At 37.9% G+C, this 17,790-nt stretch overlaps 1 protein-coding gene across 3 annotated transcripts in view; it reads right to left on the reverse strand.

The window, feature by feature from the left end:
- CTNNBL1 (catenin beta like 1) overlaps nucleotides 1-17,790 on the reverse strand; it is a 219,567-nt gene that overhangs the window by 90,952 nt on the left and 110,825 nt on the right. For all 3 annotated transcript variants that reach the window (XM_074211917.1, XM_074211918.1, XM_074211919.1), the window contains exon 11: nucleotides 1,696-1,877. In XM_074211917.1, the coding sequence (XP_074068018.1) occupies nucleotides 1,696-1,877 (182 nt within the window). The remainder of the gene's footprint in view (nucleotides 1-1,695; nucleotides 1,878-17,790) is intronic.

The following is a 17,790-nucleotide window of genomic DNA, read 5'->3' on the forward strand; positions in this document are numbered from 1 at the left end:
CACTTGATACTTACTGTGTGACCTTGGGCAAGTCACTTAACCCCATTGCTTCAAAAAACCCAGTATTTTCTCCATCTTCTACATTCTTATATCAACTTGTTTATGCTTATCACACCCCTCGATATTATATTTGTGTACATTTTTATTCACTCTCCATAAATCCATTACTTGAGGATAGAAACAAAATCTCATCTTTTTTCCTTTGTGCCATGACTTTTAATTAATTTTTAGAGTCTTGCACATAATAGGCACTCAATAAATGTTGCTCTAGGGAAACTGAATGTAGAAAAGGGTACCAATTTTGGACTGACTTCCAACTCAAAGCAAATACTAACAACCAGTCACTGTGATATAGTTTGCCCACTCTGGGCAAACATATATGTGTGTTACACATATAAAAACTCCCAGTTAATCAAAACATCCTTTTTTCTAATAGTTATCAATATATAGGAATTACTATATGGATCAATTCAGCTAACTTGAAACATACTTGTTAATGGTTCACTTTCACAAATATTGTAATTAAGGACCCTTTGACTTCTCAATGTTCTATGGAACTCACCAAATATAATTCAAACATCTTTACTTCAAGTGATATAGCAAAGGACAAAAGACCAAAGTACTTAAGAATCAAGAAGATCCTGATCTTGGATAAATCAGCGAAACTCTATTCAGTGATAAAATTGGACTAGATCATCTCTAGGTTTATTTAAACTTCTAAGAGTTTTAGATTTTCAAGGTTCCCTTACTTTAGAAAGATTTGTGGGCCATAATTTATGTTGTAATGCTATAGCTCCTACTTGTCTCCACCTTCCAATTTCTTATACTGCTCCAATAACCTATATCCCCTAGAGAGGTACTTGGCACAAATCATGAACAACACTGCCAATGCTTATAAATTCCCATCCCTCCAGACTATGGCAGAAAGGGACTAGCCCTACACAAACTATTCTGGTTACAGAGTCTCAGAGTACAACTGCAATTCATGGAAACATTTTTCAAGGAATGTGTTCCATTGGGGAGGAAAAACATAAAAAAAGGAGAATTTGGGCTATAAATAGTTTATTCCTGCAATTCCTGATGTTAGTTGAATCATACTTTAATGCAGAAATCCATGAAAGTACTACTTTGGAGATGACATTTGTTATCACCTCATAACTCTTTTCAAAAGGGTATTCCATCAAACAAACACCCACCTACAAATTATAGCTAAGAAAACAAAACTTCCAGACAGACTCATTAACAGGTCATAAGAAATATCACTAAGACTCAGGTAAGGGTAAAAGGGCTGCCACATCAGATGTCAATATATCTAGTCTTAACAACTTAGTTTTACAGATGAAGAAACTGAGGCACAGACAGGTGATGTACTTTGTTACACAGTGGGTTAGAGACAGAACTAGGATCACATCTCTCGACTCTGAAGATAACGTTTCTCATTGCATCATGCTATAGAGTGGATTTTTCATGTGATTGAATGGATAGTTAAAAATCAGGCTGTTTCATTGTCAGTCTTCCTTCACTCATTTGTTTCTAAAACTCAGCTAAACCAATTGAATATACATACTAAGTTCTAATAAGTATGAGTCACTGTGTTAAACAAACACTAGATATAAAGACAAAATGAAAAAGTTTTTGCTATTGTAACTTTTATGTTTCACATCTTATTGGCCCCAATTCCTGGGCTGATCTTACCTTCATGTTCCTTTTCTGTGGTTCCTACTTTTTTGATTTTCTTGGGAGATTTCATGAAGAGAGGGAAGATGGTTCGCAAACCTAAAATATCAACAAACTTATGGCAGTTGTCAGTACCCTCAGGTCCAATCATAGCATGATCCAATACCTTCAGGGCACTACTTCGAGATATCTTCTTTTCCCTAAAGAAAGAAAGGCAAGAAAAAAAGATAATCAATCTGAAGTGACCAAATAAAAATGCTCCAACGAAGATCACTAAACATTTACCCCATCCTCTATTCAAAGTGAGAGCTGCCTAAACATTGTTCACAGAATGAGTCTGCAAAATATTTGACTGTTCACAGACCCAGAGGAGGTGACTGAAAGAATGTTACATCTCTGAAGGGTTACCTTATTTCCCCTTGTATAAGATGCTCCCATGTATAAGATGCACTTTAATTTGGGGGCCCAAAATTTGAAAAAAAATGTATTACATAAAGTTATTGAGCTCAAGTTTTATTTGTCATGAAATTCAAGGACCTTCTCTTCATAGCTTTCAGGAATTTTTTGACAAGTCTGGTGCATGGACACATGCTTAGCCCATTCCATCTCATGTACCTAAAGCACCAATTGTGTCTTTCTTGGAAATCAGTCACTTCTTTTTCATCAGCAGTTCTTCTTGTCTCATGCTGAACCCTCTTTGTGGACACAGGAATTCCAATGGCCCTTTACTCTTTAATCCATATCTTCTATTCCCTCTCTAAATCAGGTCATTTTGCTGACTTGCTTCTCATGGCTTCCTTCTGGTCATGGAGTTTTCAATAGGGTTTCTTCTTCCTGTAGTCAATCTCAGACTATTTTTTCAGTTGGAGGAGGACCAAACTGACTTTAGGCAGCAGGATTTTCATTCACCTTTGCAATCTGAATCACTTTGAACTTGAATACAGTACTGAGCTATTTCTGGGCAGAATGTGGCAAAAGTAACCTAATATACTGGTAACAAATGTGAAACAACGAATGCAAAGACAAGTGCAAAAAAAAAACAGGAAATATAAGTAAAATAACTACAACAATGAATGCAAGTAAAAAAATCTATAACCACTTGGATTAGATGCTCCCAGTTTTTAGATCCCAAATTTTTCTTATATATGGGGAAATATGATAACTTGATAGTTACTCAATAGGTAAAGGTATGGCTGGTGCTGAGATTCTTTACCCTCAAGGAATTATGCAGAAGGAGGAAGAAGATGTTAAGAGATTGAAAACAAGAGAAGGTGAGTCAGTCATTTGGATTAAGGGAGGAATAAGTGACAGACAACATGAACACCATATGTTCCCTGGCAGAGTGATGGGATCAACTTTGCACAGTGTAAGAAGATGTAGTTAGGTCATGCTTTGTACTACTGGAACAAGTATCTACACCCAGGAGATCACCAATTCAACAATTAAAGTATACAATTAAGTGTTAAATGGTATAGTATTATCTCACTCTAGGAGCCAGAATAATCACAGAAAACTCAGTTAAGGAAGGATTTAGCAGGCAGTCTCCTGTAACAATACTAAGAGAGCATGTTACAGTTTTAGAAGTTTATAAAAACTTCATTTGTTCTTTGCAGGAGAATTACTGTAATTTTATAGATGAAAAAACTGAGGCTCATAATGTCTGACTCCAAGATCAAGCAGCCAGCAAGTGGTAAAATTGTAATATAATCCTAAATCTCTCCAAAACTGCTCTTTTCAACACATGAGGGCTGCCAAATCAGCCAGGTCAATGATTTATCCAACAGAGCATTCTTTCTCAGGAAAGGCAGCAGGCAGTTTGCGAGTGGGCAAGGATAACTATGATAGCTGACCCTATCTGAAATCTAACTTTTCCAACTTCTCTTTATTAGTTCAATATGGATTGATTAAAGTAATCAATCAACACTTGATCATGGAGCAGACTTGGAGTTTAATCTTAGTTCCATCATAAACTACATGTGTGATGTTGGGTAAAGTGACTTCCCTTCTGTGAAATTTTATGTAGGAGATGAACTAGAAGTTCTCCAAGGGTCTCCCAATGCTGCTATTCTATTAATTCTTGAGTTTCAAAAGTTTAGTACAATATAGACAAGGTTCTGAATTTAGAAGAAAACATGGTATGCCCCAAGACACAACACAAATGAAATTCTAACTTGAAAGCTGATTAAATTAATGTACTCAATCCTACATACAACTCTTGTTGTTCAGTCACATCAGTCATGTCTGACTCTTCATGATCTTAATATGGGTTTTCTTTAGCACCTGGAGTGGTTTGCCATTTCCTTCTCCTGCTCATTTTGCAGAAGAGGAAAATGAGGCAAACAAGGTTAGGTGGCTTACCCAGGGACACACAGCTAGTAAGTGTCTGAGGTAAGACTTTCTCATGAAGATGAGTCTTCCTGATTCCAAACCCAGTGCTCTCTCCCACAGTACCTACCCTCACCTGCCAATCCCATCCCCCAATGCAATTAGTTTAGCATTTAACTTGATATGAGCTAAAATACTATTATGTCCCTAAGTTATTACCCTAGGCAGACAGTAAACAAAAATTAATAAATTGGTATGGTCTATTATCCCCACTGTCCTCATTGTTTTCCCGTGGGCAGACACCACTTGAAATGAATGCCTATCACAAAATAGGGTACTTTCAGTTACATGTTCACATACAATCACATGTTCACCACTCCATGAACAACTTAAACTTATTGTATGCATTAAAATGAAAACCATCCATCTTGTAAAGTTTCTTTATTTTTCTGCCAAATTTACTGAAAAAAAAAACTTTAAAAGCAATGCCCTTTTCCAAGGGGGCAATATAAGGAACATATAAAGGGACAGTGATTGTATATTGATCACCATTTAGGCAACCTGCAGAGAAGTGTACTCTGGAATATTCATTAAACAAGTTCAGGCTTTTAGCGATCAATAGCTGTTTGGCTGAACTATCATGGATTGATTTTATCTGAAATATTTATTCTACTGGAGAACAAGCAGTTTATCTTAGTCTCATCTAGGTTCATCAAGCTGTCTTTCACTCAACTACCAATTCAGATGCCAGCCTAAATGACTTGTGGTTATTGGAGAAATATCTCAGAGAAACATTTCACTGATGCCTGTTTTTTTTCTTATTATACTTTTGGAGGAAAAAAAGTTCATTTTTTTCTGACTGACCTGTTCTAACTATATCATGGTCTCTGCAATGAACCATGACTTCTTTTTTTATATCCATTACTGTGATGCTACCATGTCTCACAGTTGACCAGTATTTAAGAAGTGCAGACAACAATCTTTGAAATTAGTCTTCCTGAAAAAACATGTCTTTTAAAATTTACAAGTAAAAGGTGTCTTTCATTTTAAGATTCTAAAACACATCATTTGCCAGGCAGAACATCAAGAGTTCAGCTGAACCAAGACCACAGACATCTACATACAAGTATAACAGGTTTCTGATTCTTTTTACCAATAGGTTCCCCTTTCACTTGGTTGAGAATTAAGATTATAAGGAAGGCTCATTATCAAGAAAAATAGTTGGTTCCAAATCACTAAACCTTAAATCACCCCCTCACCATGAAATTCTGATACTGTAACTTTGTCTCATAACCACTGCAGTTTCTCATTTGTGAAATGGCTAAGCAAGCCTCAAGGGCTGTTGGAAGGATTACTTTGCATTTGTGAAGGGTTTTCCTGATTTCTAGCAAACAGGTGTAAACTATTACTATCCATCTAGGAAAGATGAGAGCTCCTCAGCTTGGGAAAGGGGGGGTGGGGAGAAGAAAGGCAACACTTGTTGTTGGTGGAACAAACAGACCTGTGTGCACAGCTTGGCAGACAGAACTGTTGAGAGTCCCATTGGGAAGAATGACTCACTTCAGAGAGGTTTGGACAGCAATTTAACTTGTGTACCTGAATCTGGAGGATGGGAGACTAGAAAAGAAAAGGCCCCTGATTTTTTTTTAAAGAAAACATGACAAAAAAATTCAATACAGCAGCAACCTAGCTTGTAGCTCATTCAAAAGCAAGACACCATAAATAAAATCAAATAAAACCATACAAACCAGGCTAAACTTCTTAATACTAACCTATGTGCTGACAGAATCACACAGTTCAAAACAATGGGAAAGATTTATTTTGTGTATAACATACTCAGTTTATTTGTTTTTCCTCCATCAGAGAGGTTTTTTGAAAGTTTACAAAAACAACACAATCATCTCAGAACCACAACAATAACAATAATAAAACCCCTGTCAACCTCAGAATGGAAGTGCTGAGTCTTCTTCTTACCCTTTTTTGCTTTTAGTTAATAACTGAGGCAGGTTCACTGCATTTATGCTATATAACCCAAAGATGCTTCTGTACACATCCCTTGGGAACACAATCATCTCTTCTCTCTCTAACTGGAACAGGGTTTTACAACAAAAGTAATAAGCCTCATGTCAACATTTTCAAGGAAACTGACAGTATAATTCTTCAGTCCCCCCCCCCCTTGTTGCTTTAAAAATACAAACAAAAACAAAGCAACACCTATTTTGCTTCAAGGGCACATTTTTTAAAAAGCGTTTTATGTTTGTGAGGATTGAGTGACTTGGGGAAAACACTTTAATTAAACCCAGCATTTCTGAACCTTCTCTATGTGGCAACTATATTAAAGAACCATCATGCTGGATTTGGGGTCAGGAAGAGCTGAATTCAAATCCAGCCACAAATACCTATTAGCAGTGGGCAAGTGACAGCTACTTTTTGCCTCAGTTTCTTTTAATTGTAAAGTGGGAATAATAATAGCACCTACTTTATAGGTCTGTAGTGAGATTCAAATGAGACATTTGTAAAGCACTTAGTATATACTGCCAGCTAGAAGAATGCTTAATTAAAGGCTCCATGAAGGGAAAAATGCATCTAGCTCCACCCCAGTTTCATTCAGTGGTTTGATCTCTGGCAGCAACTCAAATGCTATTGTCCTCCTTTGTCTTCATCTGTATCTTTGCTTTAGTCATTATAATAAGCCCCTGAGGTTTGGGGGAAGTTTTTAAAAATTGCAATCTTAATGTTCCCCCCCCCCAATGTGAATACTCTCCCCAATCTCCCACTTGCAAAGGTACCAATCAGTTCTTCCCTACTATGTGGAGGCATTCCTAGATCTTTAGCCAGTCTAACTTCTTTAATTTTTTCCTTCTTGCCCTAACTTTCAAATTCCAAAGACAAAACAATAACTGAGTTCACTGATACACACAAAAGAGGATTACATCCATATACTATATTTCCCCATTAATAAGATGTACCCATTTTTGAAAATTTGGGGGTCTAAAAACTGGAAGCATCTTAAACAGAGGTAATAAATTTCACTTGCATTTCCTGCTTTTTTGCATGTCTTTGTACTCATTGTTTCACATTTGTTATCAGTATATTAGGTTACTTTTCCCACACTCTGCCCAGAAATGGCTCAGAAAAGGTTTTTCATATAGTGCTGAATTCAAGTTCAAAGTGATCCAGTTTGCAAAAGTGAATGGAAATTCTGTTACCAAACATCAGTTTGGTACTCCTCCAACTGAGAAAACAATCTAAGACTGACTATAGGAAGAAGAAACCCTACTGAAAAAACATCAGGGCAGAAGGAGGCCATGAGACCCAAGTCAGCTAAATGACCCAGTTTAGAGAGGGAATTGAAGAGATGGCTCAAAGAACAAAGGGCCATTGGAAATCCTGGGTCCACAAAGATGGTTCAGTATGAGACAAGAAGAACTGCTGATGAAAAAGAAATGACTGATTTCCAAGGAAGATATAATTGGTGCTTTTATGAAATGGAATAGACTAAATAAGCATGTGTTCACACACCAGACTTGCCAAAAGATGCCTAAAAGCTTTGAACAGAAGGTCCTTGAATTTCATGATAAAGAAAACCAAAGCTCAATAACTGTAATACTTTTTTTTTCAAATTTCAGGCCCCCAAATTAAGTGCATCTTATACATAGGAAAATACAGTACCTTGTTACTCACATATACACTTCATCAAAATAGATCTCAATCCCTCTACTCCTTAAAAAAGTTAGCTTCATGAGTTACTGTAGGCAAAAATAGGCATCTGTGGCCAGCCAGTCTTTAGGGGTAAGACTTTAAATTGAGCCAGGCTTATCCATCTTCTGATGATACATACACAGTGTATCACCAAATTGGTACTTTTTTGAAAAAAGTGTTTCACATTGTACATATTTTTAGACATTTTGATATTATTTGGTGGGGGGTTTTTTTGGAATAATTCACTTTTGATTTTTTGTGTGCTCATTCCTTCCATTTATATTACTGCAAGTCATTATGTTTGCTATTTTCTTAACTCTACTTATATTGCTGTATCAGTCCAATTAGTTTTCCATGCTTCTCTGTATTCATGTCATTTTTTATAGCATAGTAATGTTCTTTTACATCCAAGTCCCACAATTTTTTTTAGCCATTCTCCAATTGATGGGTACCTACTTTGTTTTCAACTGTATCTCTGCTATCACAAAAATTGCTGCTAGAAATATTTTGGTACATGGGGATTTTTTTTTTTTTTGCTTATCAATAGTCTCCCTGAGATATAAATCTAGTAACAGAATCTCTGGGCTCAAAGGACTTGGACATTTTAATCACTTTATTTACAGAGTTTCCAAACTGCTTTCTATAATGGTTGTACTGAATCACAGTTCTACCATCAGTGCACCAATGTGTCTTATTTACCCTCAACTACTCCAAAATCAGCATGCTATCTTTAGTTATCTTTGAAAATTCACAGCTGTGAGGTAAAACCTAAGTGATTTGTATTTCTTTTCATCTTGGTTACCTGGCACATTCTTTCATATAGTCCATAATAGTTTGCAATTTTTTTGTTTGTTTTTTTTGCAAGACAATGGGGTTAAATGACTTGTCCAAGGTCATTCAGCTAAGTATTAAGTATCTGAGGCGATCTGAGGCTGCACCTGTAATTTGCAATTCTTTTTAAAAACTGTTCATATCTTTTGACCACTGGGGAATGGTACTTACACTTAAAACCTTTCTAAGTAGGACCAGACAGAGCTTTTACTTTGCTGTTCTGGCTTTTGAAGGTCTAGAATTTTCTCTATGCCACTAGAGGTACCTGGAGATGCTAATAATGAAGAGAGAGAAAACTACTATATAAAAAAATGAACTTGGGGTGGATAGGTGGCACAGTGGATAGAGCACCGACACTGGAGTCAGGAGTACCTGAGTTCAAATCCAGCCTCAGACACTTAATAATTACCTAGCTGTGTGGTCTTGGGCAAGCCACTTAACCCCACTGCCTTGAAAACAAAAAATGAACTTGCTGTGAAACACACAACTGAAGAGAATGCAGAGAGTAAAAATGGGAGGGAAGTAGAGAATGGAGAGAGAAGACTGATCAAGTGCTGTGGTATACAGATTTATCCAGAATAGACCCAACCATGAATGACTTCAAAAGCATTTAAAGTATTGCTTATAAACAAAGCCCAGTGGGGCTGGCTATCAGAGCCTGTGTAAAGGAAAACCAATTAGAAAACAATGAGGTCACAAATCAGATTTGTAAAAACACCATATGTATATAACCACTGTGCCACCTAGCTGCCCCTCTCATTTCATTTCTTTTTTTTTTGTTTGTTTTTACAAGGCCATGGGGGATTAAGTGACTTGCCCAAGGTCACACAGCTAGGTAATTATTAAGTGTCTGAGGCCAAATGTGAACTCAGGTCCTCCTCACTCCAGGGGCAGGTGTTTAACCACTGTGCAACACAGCCACTCCTCTCATTTCTTATGTATAATGCATTATCTGAAGACACATAGGTTCCAAGGGGATGTTTCCTATCCTCTTCTCATTTGCTTATATTCCCATGTACCTATAATTATTTCCAGTCCCCAAGATATTCTTCATACCTGGAACGACTTATGTATTACTTTCTTACTATCACCCTCTCTCTTCTTCCTCCTTGTCCCTCTGGCTTCTTTATACAAGAACTCTTTTTTATAACAATTCTTAATCTCTATTACCCCATCGACATTCTTTTTGGGACACTAATATCATTTTAAATATCACCTCAGTAAACCTTTGTGCTTTTCCTAGATCTCTTCATCTCTCCTTCTATCTTTAAAAACAAAATCTAGTTTTCTTATTATTGCTCCCATCAAGGATTCTGAAATCCAGATACTCTAAAAGATGAATGAAAATAAGCAGTCTGACAAATAAAATAGTGCCTAGGGGAGAGGTGTCCAAAGATGGTGGAGGAGAGATAAAATCCTGCAAGGCAATAATCAAAAAGGATCCCTGAATAGAAAAAAAAATACCCTAAAAACTCAAAAGTTACATATATAAAAGTTATAGGAAATAAATAGCTAAACTACAAAGTAAAAATATTTTTCCACATCTTAAATATAGGTGCCTCCTAAGGTTCTGCCATTGGTCCTATTCTCTTTTTTCTAGACTTTGATTTCATCTACTCCTTCGGCTTCAAGTATCACAACCAACTTCCTCCTAAATCTTGCTCAATTGTGTGCTGAAAACTTCAAACTCAACATGTTCAAAATTGAACTTATCATCCTTGGCCCTCCCCGCAAAATGCCCCTCACTCTACCTGCTATCTCTTTTAAGGGCACATTCATCTTCCCAAATCATCAGGAGACTGAAACCTCAATCATTTTTGACACTTCCCTCTCTGAATACACCCATTCAGTTGGCATTCAAAGAGTTCCAGGATCTCCTTTTTATAAATCTACTTTCACATATTCACAGACTCTATATTTCAAACAAATTGGACAGTGGTAGTAGAGTAGGTGGTATAGTGAATGGAGCTGCAACTCTGGAGGAAGGAAGACCCAGGTTCAAATAGAGCCTCAAGACATTTTCTAGCTATGTGACACGATGCTCTGTTTGCCTCAATTTCGTCAATGAGGATAACAACATCAACTATTTCCCAAGATTGATGTGAGGATCAAATGAGAACTCTGTAAAAAAACATTTAACTCAGCACAGTATCAGTATATAGTTAGGGTTTCAAAAACATTGGCTATTATCCTTATTCTTTCCCTTCTAAACTCTCCCTTCTCCATCTTTACCTCCCTTCAAAATTCTCAAAAGAACTTTATTGGGTCTTTTCTTTTAAACTAAATTCCGTAGTATCAGAGTGATTTGCACACATCACTGCACCCCATACCCTAGAAACCATTCAATTACAAACTCCTACAGACTAGGGTCTGTTATATATCCTAGGACAGTGCCTCACACATAGTGGATAGTTAAGAAATTACTTGTTAAATTGAAGAGGCATAGGCAGAAAGAATAAACTTGAACTTTTAGAGAGAACTCTGAAATCCAAAGGAGGTAGATCCTCAAGAGGAGATATACTGTAGTTTAATTAGTCTTTCCTAGCAACCAGCTGGTATAGTTACTAGAGCACTGGTCTTGGAGATAGGAGGCCAGGAGCTTAAATCCAGCCTCAGACACTTGATTCTTCCTAGCTGTGAAACCTTAGGCAAATCACCATAACCCTGATTACCTAGCATCCAGTGCCCTCTCCAGTAGTCTTGATTCATATCTGGCCACTAAACCCAGAAGGCTCTGAAGCATCCCCCTCACTCAAATCAAATTCATATTCTTGCCATGGTATCACTTTCCTGAAGTCAGGGTCTTTGTCAATAATGAACGACAAACCATGGAACACCACTGTTCTATTAGAAACCATGAGGGATGGGAATTCAATGAAGATTGGAGGGATTTGCATGAACTGATACTGAGTGAGATGAGCAAAACCAGAAAAACACTGTACACCCTGACAGCAACATGGGGGCTATGATCAACCTTGATGGACTTGGTCATTCCATCAGTGCAACCATCAGGGACAATTTTTTGGGCTGTCTGCAATGGAGGATACCATCTATATCCAGATAAAGAGCCATGGAGTTTGAACAAAGTTCAAGGACTATTCCCTTTAATTTAGAAAAAAAATCCCTGATATCTTATTGTCTGATCTTGTTATCTCTTATGCTTTTTGCTTCTTCCTTAAGGATATGATTTCTCTCTCATCACAATCAATTTGGATCAATGTACAACAATGGAAACAAAGTAAAGACTGACAGACTGCTTTCTGTGGGGTGGAGGGAGTAAGATTGGGAGGAAAAAATTGTAAAACTCAAATAAAATCTTTAATAAAAAAAAATGAAGGACAAACAATTAGTTTTTCCAGCTTAGTAGGATCTGCCAGAGCTTCAATTCAACAAACATTTATTAAATGCTATTGGTTAGAAAAAAGATTGTGGTTTTAAGAAGATTCAAAATTTAGATAAGATACAATTATTACACTTGGAAGCTTAAAATCTGGTGAAAGAATAAGATAACAACATATAAATATATAATTAAAATATAAAATAATCCAAATGAAAAGTTGATTGGGGGATGGGGCAGTGTATCAAAGAGAATCCTGAAGTCTAGCACTTTACATTTGCTTGGGACAGTCTTCAAGAATCCAAAACAACTTCAATATCTTCAAGGAGGAAGGTTGCAAGATCAGCCTGACTGAGTGCAGAAAGGTTCATTTACAGAAGAATCATCACTGGCCACAGAATAAATATTTTTTTTCAGCCATAGCAACTAAGTAACATTTACTGAGGTGTAACAGATTTAGATTTGCACTGATGATGAAGAAGACACCCATACTGATTAAATCACAGGTCTGTGAAATATTATTGAAATACAATTGGAATGATTCCAGCATAAGAAACAGGATATTTTGCTTTAATTAGAAACTTGCTTTCTCAGAAATGACTGGAAATCATCTTAATTTGGCATTAGTTTACACATCTTCTCTCAACCCAACCACTGGGATTCTGGAAGATTATATATTAACTTTCATATTCTGCTTGCCACACTCTACTCCATACCCCCAAACTGCCTAGCACAGTGCTGAACACATGCTATACATTAAAAAGATTGGCTAAACAAACAAAACTAAGTTTTTAAACTCCCAAGTCTTTTTTAAACTAGTGACCCAAAAGAGTAAAAAAAAAAATCCTATAATCTAAGTCACATATCTTAGGGATACATGATGTTTCTGTCCTTCATTCTTAAAGAAGACAACGACATCAGGGAGGTGATGCTATGACAAGCACATGTACTGGATTTAGTGAGGGAATGCTGTGCAAAGTTACCAGCCTCACTTTCTCCCCCAGAACCACCTGCATCCGGTGGCCAGACCGGAGAGGACCCTAGATGCAAGGCAATCAAGGTTAAGTGACTTGCCCAAGGTCATACAACTAGTACGAGTCAAGAGTATGAAGTTGAATCCAAACTCCCATCCTCCTGACTCCAAGGACAGTGCTCTATCCACTGTACTACTTAGCTGCTCTATTAAGAGACATAAATACACACATTCTTAATAAATTTGGAATACAAAGTCTTTTCACAAAACCCTATGTGACAGCATTTTAACAATTGATGTTTGAATACCACTCTGCAAGTTGTAAAGTACTATATTTATACTTTTCCCACTAGATCTTTACAATAACTTTGTGAGCTTGATGCAGATACTGTTTTTTTTTGGTTTTTGGTTTTAGGTTTTTCAAGGCAACGGGGTTAAGTGACTTGTTCAAGGTCACACAGCTAGGTAATTATTAAGTGTCTGAGGTCACATTTGAACTGAGGTCCTCCTGACTTCCAGGGCTGGTGCTCTATCCACCTAACTGCCATGCAGATATTTTTTTACAGGTAAATAGTTGTTCAGAGTGCCCAATGACTCGCCCTTGGTTTTGTATTCAGCTTTTTAAGTGCCATAAATGACTTTGGACCTGATTCCAAAACTACCACTTTCTCCCGTACCACACTGACTTTGGAAATAACCTTACCTTCAAGTCTGCAAGAGCAAAAACATTATACAGTCTACTATCAGCTCCACTATGAGTTGCTTCTAAGATTATTTAACGTCTTCTGATTTAAGAAAATATTCAGCGTGTCTCAGTCTGTGAGGGAGGTTCAGATTTACTTAGCCTTAGTTTCCTGTGGAAATTGATTAAGATGATGACCACAGTCCTTTTCCAACTTTTGTTTCTAAATTGTTTCCCTGAAAATAACACTTTCAACCTACACTACAATTAGTATAAAAGGTGTTATTAGCAAACAATTTAATCCTGCAACAGTGTGAGAAACAATTCATTAGGTATAAAACTAAAATCTGCACCTATCTAATGTACCTATCATGTTTGTATTGCTGTACATTATAGTTACCTGTATATGTCTTATTCCTCAATTAAATTTTAAGTTCCATGAAGTGATAGATTGTGCCGTCATGATCTCATAGATCTTTTCAGATCTAAATGTGATCAAAGTGTTCAATGACATTTCTCTTTTTCCTAATTTTTTAAAAAAATAGTTTTTAAATTTTAAATATATCTTTCCTGAAAATGTCTCAGGGAGTTAGCATCAAAAATTTTAAATTAACACAGATAAATCAGAATACTTTCACAATTTTAAAATATGTTAAAATGTAGTCTTCCAAGATTTCATTCTCTTATGAAAAATTTTATTGATGGTTTTTGGTTTAACATCATAGACATTTCTCAATATACCAATTGCCTACTACACTCCCATGATAAGCCTTGTCATGTAACAGAAAAAATAGGTCAGAAAAATCAACCCTACAACATCACATATGACAACATATGCAGTACCGCACTTCATATAACCTGGTCTTCCCACCTCTCCAATGAAAAGGAAAGTGGATACATTTTCATATCTCTTCTTAGAAGCTAAAACTGATCATTAATAGTTAGAAAATATTCAGCTTTCTTTCACTGACATAACCATGCCTTGAGGGTCTGAAAAAACAAACTAGCTGTTTGTTTTGTTTTTACTGGGGAGGGAGAGAATGAAAAAGAGAAGGTCTCCAGTTCTCCACACTTCAGATTTGCTAACAGTCAGCTACAGTAAAGTTTTCCTAATGATATAAAAAGAAGAAGAAAATTATCTCAAACATAGCAGTCCAGGTGCAAACATCAAAAGATATGACACAGGGGTTGGGGGAAGGGAGTGGAAAGGCAAAGAGTGATGAAAGGGGGAGGTAGGAAGGACTATGTACCAAGTACTATACTAAGAACTTTACAAATATTATCTCATTTGATCCTCATAAATAGTCTGAAAAGCAGATTCTTCTATAATCCCCACTGTAAAGTTGAGAAAATTGAAGCAAGGAGGGCAGAGCCAAGATGGCAGAATAGAGGCTAAAATTCCCAGCCACTCCAAATAACTTTAAATAATGACTATAACCAAATCCTAGAAAGGCAGAACCCACAAAAAGACTGAGCGAAACAATTTTCCAACCCAAACCAACTTGGAAGATCCATGCAAAAGGACTGCTGTACCTGGGTTATAAAAGGCCTGAACAAACCAGCTCCAGTCATCCAGGAATAGCCCACAGGGTGCCTGGGTTCATGACAGTGATGACAATTTCCAGACCTCTAAGCCCAAGGAATGCCAAGGACAACTTGGAAGATCAGCGGGAAAACTGCCTCACCAGGGTGAGAGGGGAGGGGAGGGAACCCCATCCAGCCCAGGCCTCAGTGCAGACCCAGAAGCAGGCCTGAGGAGGCACCCCATAAGGGAGTCACCCAGCAGCTGCTTCCAGAGTGCTCAGCCCACAGACAGTAAGGGGGACAATGGAAACTGCAGAGGTCTCTTTGCTATCTCTGAGGCAAGATGCTGTTGCGTTGCCCATATTCAGATCCAGGTTGCAATCTGGGGTTCCAGTCTAAGGAAAAGGAGCAGGGACCCTCTTCATGGTTCCAGGGCAGAGGGGAGTGCTTGTGGTCATCCACAGACCCAAAAAGAGGTCAGGAGAGCAGTCAGAGACTCTCATAAAATCTTGAAGGAATTGTGGATCCAAGGAAGTATCTCTCAAAAACTCTCGAAAACTTGGGACCACCCTGGAAGCAGAGCCCCACCTTAACAAAGGTTAAAATCAAGTCATAGACTGGGGAAATGAGCAAACAACAGAAGAAAAAAGTCTTATGGAGGATCAAAATACTCAGAAGATAACCAAGTAAAAGCTTCTGTTTCCAAAGCCACCAAGAAAAATTTGAATTGATCTCAGGCTATGGAAGAGCTCAAAAAATAATTCTGACAATCAAGGGAGGAAGAGGAAAAATTGGGAAGAGAAATGAGAGCATTGCAGAAAAATCACAAAAACCAAGTTAGCAGCTTGATGAAGGAATAACAAAAATACTGAAAAAATAACATCTCATAAACTAGTTTGGATCAAATGGAAAAAGCAGTCCAAAAGGCCAACAAAGAGAAAAATGCAGAATTGGTCAGATGGAAAAAGAGATACAAAGCTTTTCTGAAGAAAATAATTCCTTCAAATCTACATAGAATGGAGCTAAGGGAAGCTGATGATTTTGTCAGAAATCAAGAAGCAGTAAAACAAAACCAAAAGAATGAAAATGTAAAATATAATCACTGGAAAAACAACTTACCTAGAAAACAGATCCAGAAGAAATAATTTTAAAATTATTGAACCACCTGAAAATCATGACAAAAAAAAAAAAAAGCCTAACATCATTTTTCAAGAATTAATCCAGGAAAATTACCCTGATATCCTAGAAGCAAAAAGGTAAAAAAGAAAATGAAAGACTCCACACCAATCACCTCCTGAAAGAAATGCCAAAATGAAAACTGCCAAGAATATTATAGCCAAATTCCAGAACTCCCAAGTCAAGGAGAAAATATTACAAGCAGTCAGAAATAAACAATTCAAATATGGTGAAGCTCCAGTCAGAATAACAAAAGATATAACAGTCTCTACATTAAGGGCTTGTGGGACTTGGAATATGATATTCCAGGAAGGCAAAAGAGTTTGGATGATAACCAAGAATCAACTACCCAGCAAAATTGAAAAGAAAAAGATGGTTATTTATTGAAATAGGGAACTTGCAAACTTTTCTTATGAAATGACCAAAGCTGAACAGAAAGGCTGATCTTCAAGTACAGAACTCAGGTGAAACATAGAGAGGGTGGATGGAAAGGGCAAATTATGAGAGATTTAATGATGTTGAACTGCTGGTATTCCAGCATGAGAAGAGGATGCTGATGACTCATATGAACCTTTTCATTTATTAGAGCACTTATAAGGAGTATTTATAGCCAGGAGTTATTGGGAGAGAAAAGAAAATACTGGGAGACAGGTAAAGGAGAGATAGAATAGGGAAGATATTTCACATGAAAGAGGCAAGATAAAGTTTTTGCAATGGAGTGGAAGGGGGGAAAGTGAAGGGGATGAGTAAACCTTCACTCTCATCAGAAGTGGCTCAGAGAGGAAATAACATACATACTCAACTGGGTATAGAAATCTATCTTACTCTAGAGGAAAATAGGAAAGGAATGGTAGAAAAGGGAATGGGCGGGGGGGGGGGGGGCAGAGCCAAGATGGCAACAGGAGAGGATCATTTCTTAGGTGCTCTCACTCAAAACTTATAAGCTAAGGACTAAGGACTCTAAATTTTCGAGAGACAGAACCCGCAGAGGGATGCAGTAAGGCAGTTCTCCAGCCCAAGGTAACCTAGAAAAGAAAGGGAAGGCTCCGCTCCATGGGGTTGGAGGGGCAGCCCACCAGAGGGAAGGAACTTCAGCCTCCCAGAGGCAGCCCCAGGGAGCTGGAAGCTGTGGCTCATGGCAGCGGGGCAGTTTCCTGACCTATACCCCGGGGAGGACCGGCACAACTTGGGGGATCAGCAGGGGGACCTCTGCCAGAGTAAGCATGTGAAGCCCAGACCTCAGGGTACACGGTGAGCAGCGTGGTCTCTGCAGCCCAGATCCAGAAACCAGAAGCAGGCAGAGCTGGTAAGCAGGAGCCCCCAGACTTGAGTGCTGAGCCTAGGGAGGGGAGTGGAGAGAGACTGCTGAGCTCTGTCCTCTGCCCCTGGAACAGGACTCTGCGGTTCTGACCTGATTCAGATCCTGATCACGGTCTAGGCCCCCCCCCACCCATAGAACAGCACCCCCCCCCACTTCAGCCCCGTGGCAGAGGGATGTGCTTGTGGCCGTTCACATACCAGGAGGGGAAGACAGAGCCTTATACATGGAGATCTTTGTGGGGG

The sequence above is a fragment of the Macrotis lagotis genome, chromosome 1 (genome assembly GCF_037893015.1).
Source record: "Macrotis lagotis isolate mMagLag1 chromosome 1, bilby.v1.9.chrom.fasta, whole genome shotgun sequence".
Classification (NCBI taxonomy): domain Eukaryota; kingdom Metazoa; phylum Chordata; class Mammalia; order Peramelemorphia; family Peramelidae; genus Macrotis; species Macrotis lagotis.